This window comes from Symsagittifera roscoffensis, chromosome 4 (assembly GCF_963678635.1).
Source record: "Symsagittifera roscoffensis chromosome 4, txSymRosc1.1, whole genome shotgun sequence".
Classification (NCBI taxonomy): Eukaryota; Metazoa; Xenacoelomorpha; order Acoela; family Convolutidae; genus Symsagittifera; species Symsagittifera roscoffensis.
In genome coordinates, this window is record NC_087065.1 from 30,125,840 (window position 1) to 30,139,225 (window position 13,386).

General features: G+C 36.3%; 1 protein-coding gene across 2 annotated transcripts in view; it reads left to right on the top strand.

Moving 5' to 3' along the window:
- LOC134843763 (sodium-dependent noradrenaline transporter-like) overlaps positions 1–13,386 on the top strand; it is a 74,827-nt gene that overhangs the window by 28,980 nt on the left and 32,461 nt on the right. For both annotated transcript variants that reach the window (XM_063860025.1, XM_063860026.1), the window contains 6 exons: positions 3,475–3,650; positions 3,965–4,139; positions 4,849–5,052; positions 6,537–6,715; positions 6,978–7,323; positions 9,352–9,530. In XM_063860025.1, coding sequence (XP_063716095.1) covers positions 3,475–3,650; positions 3,965–4,139; positions 4,849–5,052; positions 6,537–6,715; positions 6,978–7,323; positions 9,352–9,530 — 1,259 coding nt within the window. The remainder of the gene's footprint in view (positions 1–3,474; positions 3,651–3,964; positions 4,140–4,848; positions 5,053–6,536; positions 6,716–6,977; positions 7,324–9,351; positions 9,531–13,386) is intronic.

Genomic DNA, 13,386 nt, shown 5'->3' on the forward strand with positions numbered 1-13,386 from the left:
CCTTTTCCCCCAATACACCTACTTTCACTCAGACCCTAATGACAAACACCCTATTTATGTTAATGAGCACGTTTTATACGCAACACTATCATGGACATCATTTTATCACTTCACTAATTCACTGTCACTGCCATTATATATCACTCCATATGATAACGAACAATGCAGCAATCACTCTACGATTTGACAACAGCACTCACTCCGAAACAATTTACACAAATCGGATATAAAAAATCACTTATCAAATTCACCGCACCTAAAGCTAATGAATATTCCATCGATCACTACGATCATCGCATCATTAGACCAAACGAAGACATCTTTTTCAACAACAGTAAATTTACTAACCCACAAAATTCTTCATTAAAACACCATAAGTTTTCACTCTGAATACTTTAAATAAAAATACGATCATGTCATATCAGCAGCACTCCGTGATATTCAAGCTTGTGATTCGTATTTTAACAAGTTTAACCACTACTCACTCACCTGTCATTTCCTCACACCCAGAGAACGTGATTTGCACTGTTCACACGACATCATGTTACGAATTAAACAGACACACACTTAAACTTTTTATAAATTTATTAAACATCATTACACTCAAAAAACACCAGCTGGACAATTTAACCACAGATATCAATACATTAACTCAAAATATACCTCACCATTCTTTCTTAAGTTCACTTATTGTATTAAAGATACTAACCTACAAGGCATCCTCCGAAATTATGATCCCATCTGCCAGATGTATTTATTCTGTCCCTTAACCAAAACCTTCAACGTATCCAAATCCCTCCCACTAATCGTCCCTCACGAATTCCTACAGCCCGTTGAAATCTCGATCCTAGAACTCATGCATAAAACCAGATATAATCACAAACTTTAAAACCTCATCCAAAATACACCATAAGAATTCTCACCTATCACTGAAGAGCACAAAATCATCAAAGTACTCGAATAGCTTTGGCCACTTCTCCAAACTAAATACATCATTCGCTTGATAGCAAAACTACTAACATCATTAGAAACCATCTACCACATTTTTCCCCATGGATTCTTCCCCGACGAATAAGGTAATCTGAATTAAACTAATTATACTAACATATTTGAACAAAAACTAACCATTCTTGATGTTTTCTCTTTCCCTAGTCTTCACAAGCACGATCATTAATCATCTTTACTAAAAAAAAACAGGAAACTTATTTCTATAATGATCAATTTATATTAACCAATTGCAATAAATGAAGCAGTAACATTTACCCCCCCCCCCCCGCCCCCCCCAAACAGCAATGAATTGATATATAAATTCTTTTCCCATATGCAGTAAATATTCTTAAAATGAAAAAAATTGATAACTCCAACCCCCAAAAATTAATAATTTCAAAATAGTAAAATAATAAAAGTTGCCTCTAAATTTAAAGCAGTACTAACATTTTCAAAGACGCTTCTTTATAATCTTAAAATCTTCACTCGCCCACAATCCTATCCACAACGCACAGCTCGCCCACGAAGAATTGTTCAAAACAATGAATTTAAGTTTTAACTTTTACTGATAACATTTCTAGCCAGTTTTAACACATTTCAAAATTTCCTTTAACCCAGTTGGAAAGGAATTATATAATAATCCAAACTAACCAACGCAGCTTATTAAACACCACAAACCACAACTTAACAGCATGACTAAGAAAAGAAAACCCACGGTACTCAAACCGGATTAAAACCAGTTTAGGATTGGATAATTTATTCTTTTGAAGACTATTTTCAAGTCTGAACATGAATGAATAAAACACGAAAAGGTCGAAAGACAAACCCAGACCAAACGATTAGATTTTTGAGAAAAGGACACAACCAAAACAAAAAAGGCACAAAATGTTGAACACAAAAAGGACCCTCCAGAAAAGAGAGCATGAAATTATACTCCACTCCTGGCCTAACCCACCAGAGAGGACGTCCTGAGCGTGCTCTATAGCCGGCCTAACCCAAGGTGCTACACCCACGCTTTGTGACCACACTCTTATTTTAGACCAGAGTTACTCAAGAGTGAGTAGCTCTTAAAAATAAACCAACTAAACAAAATCACTTTTGCGATAAAAATTTATACAAGATCATAACTAAAAACAAAATTATTAAAGATTTGTATATGTTAATAACACAATTCATTATATAGATTACATGCAGCTCAAAGACGAGCAGCAAGGAACTTGACAACCCAATCACACTCCAACTACGGAATGGCAAAATACACCCGATATGCTGCCTACAGTCACCACACTCAAAGGATTTAAAGTACGACTTGGCATCGCAGCAAAGGAAACCCATTGAAACCGAACAATGGCTATCTCGATGTTCAAGTATACGTTCAGATCCAAGTCACCAGGCACTTCACCCAAACATCAAGCTTCACGCCACAATCCGAACAAGTTTGGAGCACTGTTGCTCTATACTCAACAAAACCAGCACTCAATCACAACTAATCAACAATCTTGGTACGATCTCCCAAACCCAACCGAGATCAACAGCCACCGTCTAAGAAAACGTTCATATCGATGATTCCAGCTTCCTGGAGCAACGGATAAGCAATCCTTCTTCATAATCGGAAAAAATGAATATGCTCGCAACTTTAAAAAAAAAAGAACACCATCATCCATCCTTCAATACATTAAAACCCTGAAGAACTAAAACTCTGTAAACCCCGGATATGTGGAACCAGATCTAAATTAGACTTTATTATTGGATATTATTTTGATATTTTATCTCTATAAAATATTGAATACTAACCAATCATACTCCATCAAACTAACAACCCACTTATTTGTAAGTGCTGAAACTACTTGTAGTTTCAGCACCAGAGAGATTCGAATTTAACTTAGAATATAGTTGCCTTCTCCAAAGAGACCGACTCGTATAAACCAGTATACACTAGATCTATTGAGACTAGGAGATATAAGAGTAAGATTAAGATTGGAATTACATTAAGAAGTTGCACGAATCTATCCGGCCGAAAATAAGATAGCGTGACGAACAGATGGTATACCTTATCTGAAATTACTCTAGCTACTAGGTTATAACTCAAATAGGTGCTTCCTCATTCTCTTGTGATTTTTACTTAGCTTCGATTACTCAGTAGTTAAGAAGCGATATTTTGAAAATTTGGGATTTCATCAACGATGACAAAAAACTATTCTTGGTTGTCTAAGATATTCTTATATCAAATTTTAAAAATGCCGGAAAACTAAATGCCAGTCGAGCTGGCTCAGCTTATGCAACAAATTAGATAAAGCAAGTTTGCTTAGTTTTAGCGAGATGTTTGATGTATCCACAATGAAAAACTGCACCACTGTACATGTCTTTTTAAAGATGTTCAAGATATTTTCCAGGTAAACCTAGTTGTATGTTAAGCACGATCAACTGGAAATTGATGAAAAAAATCAACTAAATGCATAAAGATAGCTTATGTTTATGTTGTGTCAGCGAATCTGTGGCGCTTCCCCTACCTGTGCTACAAGAATGGGGGAGGGGTGTTCCTCATTCCCTATTTTCTCATGCTCATTTTTGGGGGCATTCCTCTGTTTTACATGGAACTGGCTCTTGGCCAGTATCAGAGGGAGGGACCTATCTCGGTCTGGAAAATCTGTCCTCTCCTAAAGGTAAGCAATCCATTTTTACAAGTTACCCCACAAAATTTATATTGTTCATAGTTGTTCATATGAAACCCAGAGTTGCGCTAGGAATAGAAAAAACCATACTTGTTCAAAAATGAGCCCTGGATTTTCCAAAAAAAAACACATAAACACATTTTTTCCACAGTGTAAAAAAACACAGTATATGAGTAAATGGCTGGTAGATGATGTAGATAAAAGGGGTTTCGGATTTATATGGTAAAAGCATTGAAGCAGCACGTGTATTAGCATATACAACTAGTGATATAGCAGTGAGCACGTGTGGTTTGTGTATGTGCTAGGGTGTGGGCTACTCGGCTTGTATAATAGCGTTCTACGTGGCCTTCTACTACAATGTGATCATCGCGTGGGCACTCTACTACCTGCTCAATTCCTTCCGCACCCAACTGCCCTGGGGCTCCTGCGACTTCTTCTGGAACACTGAGCTATGCACTGTCGGATCTAGTAAACTCAATGGTCAGTTGTCAGAAAAGAGGCGAACACTTAGAAGTTAAACAAGAAAACACCACAGCATTTGCACGTCTAGTTTTGTCATCATCAAAGAAAAAAAGTTGATTTTTAGGTGCTGAAGTTTTTGAAGCATACTGTGCGCCAGGGGTGGATTTAGGGATCGGGGCGGGGAGTTGAACGCCCCCCTCCCCTCGGGGATCCGACCCCCTGCCTACCCAAAGGGTCCTCCCTTTGAACTATTTTAAGATATCCTTTTTGGCTGAAAAAATTTCCCAAAAATGGCCTAAGAACGCTTTTTTGGCCTATTTTTTGTTTATAAGTTTGACTGCGGCCCAGAATATTGAGGGTCTTTTTAGTACTTTGGGAGAGCTCGGAAAATCAAATTGGTCGACCTAAAAAAAGGTCGACAAAATTTTCGATTTTTTTTTGAAAATCCGCAGCCCCCCGAACCCCGCCCACCTCGAGTAAATCCTAGATCGGCCCCTGGTGTGCGCCACGATAGACGCTTTCAATTTAAGCTGCAGTTGATTATTTTACGCTCTATTTGACGGCATCTGCAGCTGTTTCGTTTCTGAAGGGAGCTGCCAAAGACCTTTTCAGCTATTTGGAAGAACCTTGTTGTGCCCCATACCAGAAACGCATTCGTTTTCATATGTTTTCTTGTCTAAGAACAGTTTTTTGAACAATTGAAGCGAAATCACTGCGATGATTTCAGACACTGAAGGTGGAAACTCTTCTGTTGTTGGTGAGGGTGGGGGTGGAAGAGGAGGGATGGTGTCTCCAGCGGAGGAGTACTACAAGCGGAGGGTATTGGGGCTGCACAAGAGTGAGGGTCTGCACGACATGGGGGGAGTGCAGTGGGAACTCACTCTCTGTCTGTTCGCCATTTTCACACTCCTCTACTTCTCTCTCTGGAAGGGTTAGTCAATCTCTATATTACTCACTCCTTTAATTTACTCAGGTAGTTGTCAATCTGTCTTTGAAGTACAAAGTAGCCAGCTAGTGTTCATCATCATCATCATCATCAGTGACTTATTTCACCGTCCATTGGATTGTAATGCTTTGTTTTGGGGCCATTCTTGTTCCGCCCATTTGGAAAATGAGAGGAACTTTGTATTCGGGTGTATTTTAGTTTTTTCTTTTTGTTTTCCACGCAAAATCAGCTACCACAAATAATCATTGGACTGGATTTGAAAACCTTTCACAGTGTCCAGAAAAACCGGTTTGAAAACGTTTTCTCAGAGTCAAGAAAAACCGGTTCGAGGTTTTTGTTTATTTTTGTCCCAACCAGAGCGGGTAACGCGAGCGAGCACGCTTAATTATGCTTAATTTAGGCGGTTTACGATATAAATGCGATATTTAATTTTACTCGAGTAGTGTTGTTTTTGGAGATTTTTGAGGCTATTTTAAAATTTATGAACTTTAAAACTTTTTTAAACGTTTTTTTGTTTTGTTGTTCTATCCATTTTTCTTCAAAATCTGTTGCCCTGATTGCTTATATTATTTTGACTGTCGAGTATGCCTAAACTATAGTTTTTGTCAGATTCTTTTATCACACCACGCCGAAAAAACTACACCAATTTTAAAAAAAAAACGTTTTTCTTGTAGTTTTCTAAAAACTATGGTTGGATTATTATCTCCTACTTGCACAGTAACCGGCTATCCCTGATGTTCGGACCATTAAAAATGAGGAGGAACTTTGTATTTGGGTGTATTTCAGTGTGTTTTTTTTGTTTTCCACGCAAAATCAGGTAGCAGAAATAATCATCGGACTGGGTTGAGTGATATATCATATTAAAGCCCTTACAGTCGTTATTCGAACCACATTAAAAAATTCCCAACATTTTTTGTCTAATTTTGAGCGAGCCTATATTTTTGAATTTTTTTGATTTTTGTTTTATTTTTTTCATTTATTTTCTTCGTCATTTTTCTATAAAAAGTGATGTCAATTTCCTATTTTACAATGACTGTGCAACATTTAAAAATTAATTTTTTTTCAGATCGTTTTTTGTCACATCATTTAGAAAAAAAACATTCTGTTTTGAGAAAAAAAATTTTTTTTGTTTTTTTAGACTAAGTTGGCTGTCCAAAAACAAAACAAAAAAAAGTTTTTTTTTCTTAAAATAGAATCGTTTTTGAGAAAACTTTTTTAAGTTAATGAAAATATGGTTCGACAGCGAGTAACCAGGGTTTCAAAGCAGTCGATTTTCTAAGATAATGGTGCAATTTATTAGTATCTCCGTTTATTAGTATTTCAATTTATTACAGTTTTATTCACTGAATATACATACTTTTGATGAGAAATTTTAGAGTTCCATTCTTTGTCTATCTTTGCCCTGCATTTATGAATACATACTCTAGACCTCGCTGGTAACTTTGAGCTATTTTGGTTTGGTTGCACAGGAATCAAGATGTCTGGCAAGATAGTATGGATCACCGCCACCTTACCCTACATCATGCTGTTTATCCTTCTCGTCAGGGGCATCACTCTGCCAGGGGCAGCCACTGGTATCAAGTATTATCTGCAGCCAGACCTGTCCAAGTTGTCAGAACCGGGTGTTTGGATTGACGCTGCCATTCAGGTCATTTATACTCTCTTCGTTATGCAAAGCTCATTCAAAATTATAACTGGTGGTATCGTAGGTAATTTCCCAATACTTTTTCGCTTTTTTATTTGTTAAGGTATTTTGCGTTTTGAAACGGACATTATTTTTTGGTAGGGAATATTGATAGGGAAGTGTTAACTATCTGATAAGCATAAACCCCGTTGATACGTGTTAACTGTATAAACTCAATTCGAGCACTTGTTGTGACAATTGGGAGTATGCTTTGTATTGCGTGTAGATCTTCTTCTCGCTGGGAGTGGGGTTCGGAGTTCTGATTGCGTTCTCGAGCTACAACAACTTCCACAACAACTGCTACATAGACGCCCTCTGCACCTCCACCATCAACTGTCTCACCAGCTTCCTCTCCGGATTCGTCGTCTTCTCCATCCTCGGCTACATGTCTTTCAAAAACAACGTGCCGATAGAGGAGGTAGCCACTGAGGGCCATGGTCTCGTGTTCGTCGTCTACCCGGAGGCCATAAGTGCCCTGCCATACCCCAATGTGTGGGCCATAGTGTTCTTCCTCATGCTACTCACTCTGGGCTTGGACAGTTCAATGGGGGGACTTGAATCCGTCATCACAGGTGCTCCCCATTCGATTTAGTTTTTGCCCTTGTGTTTCAAGTTAATGGTTGACGCATTCGTTCAAGTGGAAATGTGTTTTAGCTGGGAATCATTAACCGGGAGTAGAGGCCCGCGAGTTACGTTGCGCCGAGGTTTTTGAGTTGCGCTAAAAAGCGACTTGAATCGCGCCAAGGTCCGAAAAGTTGCAGTAAATATAAACGCGATAAGGCCGTGACCGTCGATATCAGCAAATAAGTTCAATTTTCAGATCTTTTTTTTCACTAGGATGCTGTAGGACAGATGGAAATAGCAAATTAACCCAGTAACTTACTTTTGAAGATGCAACTTGAAAATCACTTTAGGTGCGAACCGTATATAGGACCACCAACAGGATGGCTTGCACCTTTGGTCCAAACATGAATTGTAAGCATGTTTGGGGGTAGCGATCAAGTCAACTCCGCAAAAAAAACAGAACGCTAAAAAAGTTCACGTAGACAACCCGAGTTAACCTCCATACACCGAAAATGCTTATCATGCAATTCCATACATCAAGAATATGGAAAAATGTTTGTCGAACAATTTTCGTACAATTTCGCAAAAATGGTTGAAAAAAGATAGAAACTAATTTCTGCGGCTGTTTGATTCTAATAAAAACAGCCTTGTGATGAAAAAACCGAGGTTTTTTGTGTTTTGAAAAATGCTTATCATACAATTCCCAGATATGGAAATTGTATGACTAACATTTGTTTTTGATGGCGACACATAAATTTTGAAGTTAACCCAATTTTTTTTCAACCTTAAATTGAAATTTGTACTCAAACTAACGTTTTTCACAAAAAAAAATTTTGCTTTCAAAACTTAAATTTTTTGTGCGCATAACGTAGTCCTGGATACACTAGTGTTGGTTTTTTCCTTTTCTTCTAATGTCTTTTTTCAACTACTTTAAGTCCCAAACTACTTTTTCTTAAGATTGGCATGCTTATATATTGCTTGATTGATAACTGATAATTTCAAAAATCAAATTTTCAAAATAATCAACGTTGAAAACTTTTGTCAAAAATTGAAAGTTTGTTACTTTCGTTATATCATTTGTGAAACACAGCTCTAAGACAATTCCGGTGTTATTATATGCATTATAAATGCGAGACCGTCAAAACTTTGTCGCTCTGTGTAAGCCAAGTTCTTCGTCACTTGCGTTTGGTTACAAACACAGCCCAAAAATGTTCAGAAATTAACATTACGAGGCCAAACTGTGGACTGGGTAGGCTCACAGTTTTGTGTCTGTATTTTACAGGATTCCAGAGACATGTCTTCTAACATGTTAAAATTGTCTCGGAACACTCTAAGAAAGTAAATAAAAAAATAACAAAGGGAGCATTCTTTTTGCGGAATCTGCTTAATTTCCCAAAAAGCAAAGTTTGGCCTCGTAATGAAAGTTGAAAAAAATCAAATTTTTGGTTTACGGAAAAATGCTTGTCATAAAATTTTCGTATATGCAAAAAATGCATATCATAGAGATTTAATACAATTTTCTTTACGTATGGAATTGCGTGGAATTGTACGGTAAGAAATTTTTCATATCTGGAAATTGTATGATAAGAAGTTTTGATCAACCCGGGAATCCTCGTTTTCTTTTTATGAATCATTAATTAACTAACCTTCTATCCTTCTTAGTGTTTTAAGCTAATGAAAAAATGTTTCGACAGCGAGTAACCAGGGCTTCATAGCAGTCAATTTTCTCAGATAATAGTGCAATTTAATAATAAATCTGACAGTTTTTGTTAGCTGATTGTTCATACTTTTGATGAGAAATTTTTGAGTTCATAGTTTTATCCATCTTTGCTCTGCAGGTAAACCTCGCTGGTAACTTTGAACTATTTTGGTTTGGTTGCACAGGAATCAATGAAGGATGATTGCAGGTTCTTAGCCAAATTCAGATATGTCACCATCCGAAGTTGTCATGAATCAAAAACTATATTATTTCGAAAATTGTAAGAGCTATTCTTCATTTCTTCTGAAGTACTTTTCCTACCTTTGCCAATCTGCAGGTATCTCCGATGACTTCAAAACTACTCTGCGCAAGCACCGGGAGTTGTTCACGCTGTTGATAGTGGGTGTGGCCTTCTTGGTGGGTCTGACTAACACCACGTACGGGGGAGCATACCTGGTGCAGCTGTTCGATGCATATGCCGCCTCCACTTCAATCCTATGCACAGTCATGTTCGAGGTTACATATAATCAAACAAACTACTATCATTTACTTCTCTTTTTTTAATTTGAGAATTGGGCACTTGAGGACGGAGGATTTTTTCTACTTATATTACTTCGATTCAGCGTTCATCTTCAAACAGTGTGTTCCTTCAAATTCTACAGTTTCTCATTAAGTAGATAACGTTTTATTCAGGCTCGGAAGCTTTTTTGCCGATAAAGAGAAATCGGGCTTTTTTTTGGTTTTGGATGAAACTGGTCCAATAAAAAAAGCAAAGGTTTAAAATCCCGGAGAAGAATTTTGATCTTGAGACCAGGAGCGGATTTAGAGGGTGCGGGGGGGGGGGGGGTCCGCGGACGCTTTCTCCCTCTCAGGGATTCGACCCCCTGCCGACCCAAAGGTTCCCCCCTTTGGTACTTTCAAAGAAATCCGTTTAGGGCCGACCGACCCTAAAATTTTTCTAAAGGCGCCTTCGGCGCCAATATATACTAACTTTGAGAGGCCTAAGGTGCCCATATATACTATTTTTTGAGGGGGAGCGCGCGCCAAAAAACGCAATTTTTTGTCAAAATTTTTCAAAGAGTGCCCAAAAACGACTTTTTGACTTGTTTTTTTTTCAGCCCAAACAGAGTCTTTTTAGTGTTTTAAAAGAGCTCGGAACTCGAAAAATCAATTTGGTCGACCTAAAAAAAAGTTCGTTTAAATTTTTGAAAACTTTTTGAAAATCCGCCCCCCCCCCTCGGGAAAATCCTAGATCCGCCCCTGCTTGAGACAATGGAGGAGGTAAAAAATGCAACCGATTTCTCAAGACTGCATGGATCCGTCAAAAAAGATATGAAAAAATGGTTGCGCTTTTTTCAGAGAGGTCCATTTTTAAAGTAGCTTTTAACAAAGTAAATGGACAACGTTTTTAAATTCGGAGATATACAGTGCTTATTTAAGTAATCCGAAAAAAGACGAACCAAAATTTGAAAGTTTAAACATGTTTTTCTCGAATTAAGTTAAGATAAGACAAAAAGTTAAGGAAAAGTTGATTAGATATTCCTGAAACCAGATCTAAACTAGAATTTATTATTGGATATTATTCTGATATTTTACCTCTATAAAATACTGAATACTAATCAGTCATACTCCATCGAACTAACAACCCACTTATTTGTAAGTGCTGAAATTTACTTGTAATTTCAGCACCAGAGAGATTTGATTTTAACTTAGAACTTAGTTGCCTTCTCCAAAGGGACCGACTCGTATCAAACCAGTATACTCTAGATCTATTGAGACTAGGAGATATAAGAGTATGATTAAGATTGGTATTAGAATAAGAAGTTGCACGAATCTATCCGGCCGAAAATAAGATAGCGTGACAAGCAGACGGTGTACCTTATCTGAAATTACTCTTTGAGTATAACCAATAGGTCATAACTCATCTGGTGCGACCAAAAGTCTCGAACAAGACCTTAACCAACATAGATTAGAAACATTAACCAAAACATTAGATTAGAATTAGACAAATACAACATTTAAAAAAAATGTTATATGACAAAAGTTTAGTAGAAATGTCTCCACGACTCAATAGATCAGAGCCAAAATTCCGAACAATACGAGAACTACCCGGTATTGAAAGAAGACCTCGGACAAGAGACGACATACGATTAGGAAGAAAGCTACCAATAGATTTCATGCTCGTACGGCAAAAGCCGACTCAAAATTTTATATTTAGAATCATATTAGCAGTAAATTTAAACTTTCCTTTACTGACATAGAATTTTGAAGAAAAATCTTCAACAATATTTAATGATACTCAACCTAATAATTGTACAAAAACGACCGATAAAAACAACCCTACTCGTTCTCTCCAAAAATCTGCAGTAAGTTCAAAACATCTTGGAAGAAATATTTTTCAAGTAAGAAAATACAAAAATTAGTTAGTATAAAGCATAAATTGTCAATATATATATCATTATTTCATCCCAGCTTCATCACCTAAAGCATAGCAGCAAATCTCAAAAACACTAACATCATCAAAACTAAACTTTAACCTTTTTCTTTCACTTAATCGTTTATTAAAAAATTATCAAGGCCTTTCCTTGTTTTCACTTAAATTAGTTTCATTTAAAAAACTGATCATCAAGGCTTCCCTTGGATCTTAAATTAAACTAATTTTACCTAAATATTCTGACCATCAAGGCTTATCCTTGGGTCTAATAGAATAATTTTGTTCTCCCGCTCCCAAATTAATTAGTGTCTAACGACCCCAAAGGTCGATTCACTACCCAACCCTTATTAAAGACCCAGAATTCTCAGAAATTTTTCAAAAATTAACCATTCTAATTAAGATAAACAGTGAAGAACTTCTGTTACTCATCCTTCACTTGACCTCCACCTCTTAACTGACCCAAGATAGCATTTAAGCTTAGTAAGTCCTTCCTAAAATACTATCTAACAAACTACTTGTGTTCTAATTATACCTGAACCTTGTGGATCAATTTACTATTCTCCAACACTTGATCACAAATGACTACCGCTAAGTAAGATTAGGTAAGTCTATCTTAACTTAGAATTAGCCACGAGAAAGTTAAAATAATTCTCAAGAATCCATATATGCTCTTCTCTCTAACCCTATAATACATGACCCAAGTTAAGCTAACCACAAAAAATCGTAAGAACTAACAGTTTAAGACATTAGAAATTACTAATCCCAATCTTGTATCCATCATCCTAAACCTTATGTCAAGAGACATTTTAGGAAATAAACAAACAATATATTACACAACTGTATAATTAATGACGAAACGACCTTGTTATCACACCACACAGACAAACAATTAGATACATAAGAAAAAAACGACAAACACTTAGGAAGAAAATTATAAGCAAAGGAAAACAATTTATTCGAAAACGACTTTCACAACAAAGAAACGCAGTCTCAGAATCAGGAACAAGCGCAATACAGGAACTCCACGATTTAAAAGACTCAATTAAAAAAACCATCAATCTGACGATCAACTATATTTTTCTGACTCAGAAACCATATCACCATCATCAATAAAAGGAAAACGAAGAATTAAAAAGTCATAAAAAAGCAAACACAAACCAATACGTCTATACAATTGGAATCAACCAATAAAAAACATTGAAAATTTCAAAAAAAAATACATTGAAAATAACAGTTATAAAACACAAAAATGATTCGAAATGAAGAAAACCGCAAAGAAAATTCCATTCTCCCATTTTAATAGACCCACTAGCTGAAGCTAGAGGAGAAGTACAATTTTTTCAGAATTTAATCGCAAATTTATTTGAAAAAGCAGATAGTCCATGTACAAAGGAATTTCCCGAAGTAAAAATCAAAAAACAACTCCTTGGCCACTATCTAAAAAGAACTTGCAACCTTACACAACAAAACGGAATATATACAAGAGAAATCAGTTCACCAAATGCACTTCATGACAGATATCTAATTCAAACAGATGACGTAGATATTGAATTTTCTCAGAAAAAATCACAGAAGTTTTCACAGAATAAATAAAAAATATACAACATCAAAACTCACAAAGAGCAAATTCAATATTCACCAACGATGTATTTTCACTTATTTATAGCTATTTATCTATATTAGAAACAACTGAATCTCAAGGAGATTTACCAGTTCAAACATCTCGATATACAACAATAAGACACGAAATTGGAATGTTTTCTCAATTTTTTAACGCAATGCGCAAAAATCTAACAAGTAATGACAACACACAACATGTTAAACACGATTTACAAAAAATCTTAACATGGTTCATAATTGATTATTTTGCTCATAATATTGACCTCTTTTCACTAGCAAGAAAAGACTTTAGACCACAAAATACAGATGACGATACTG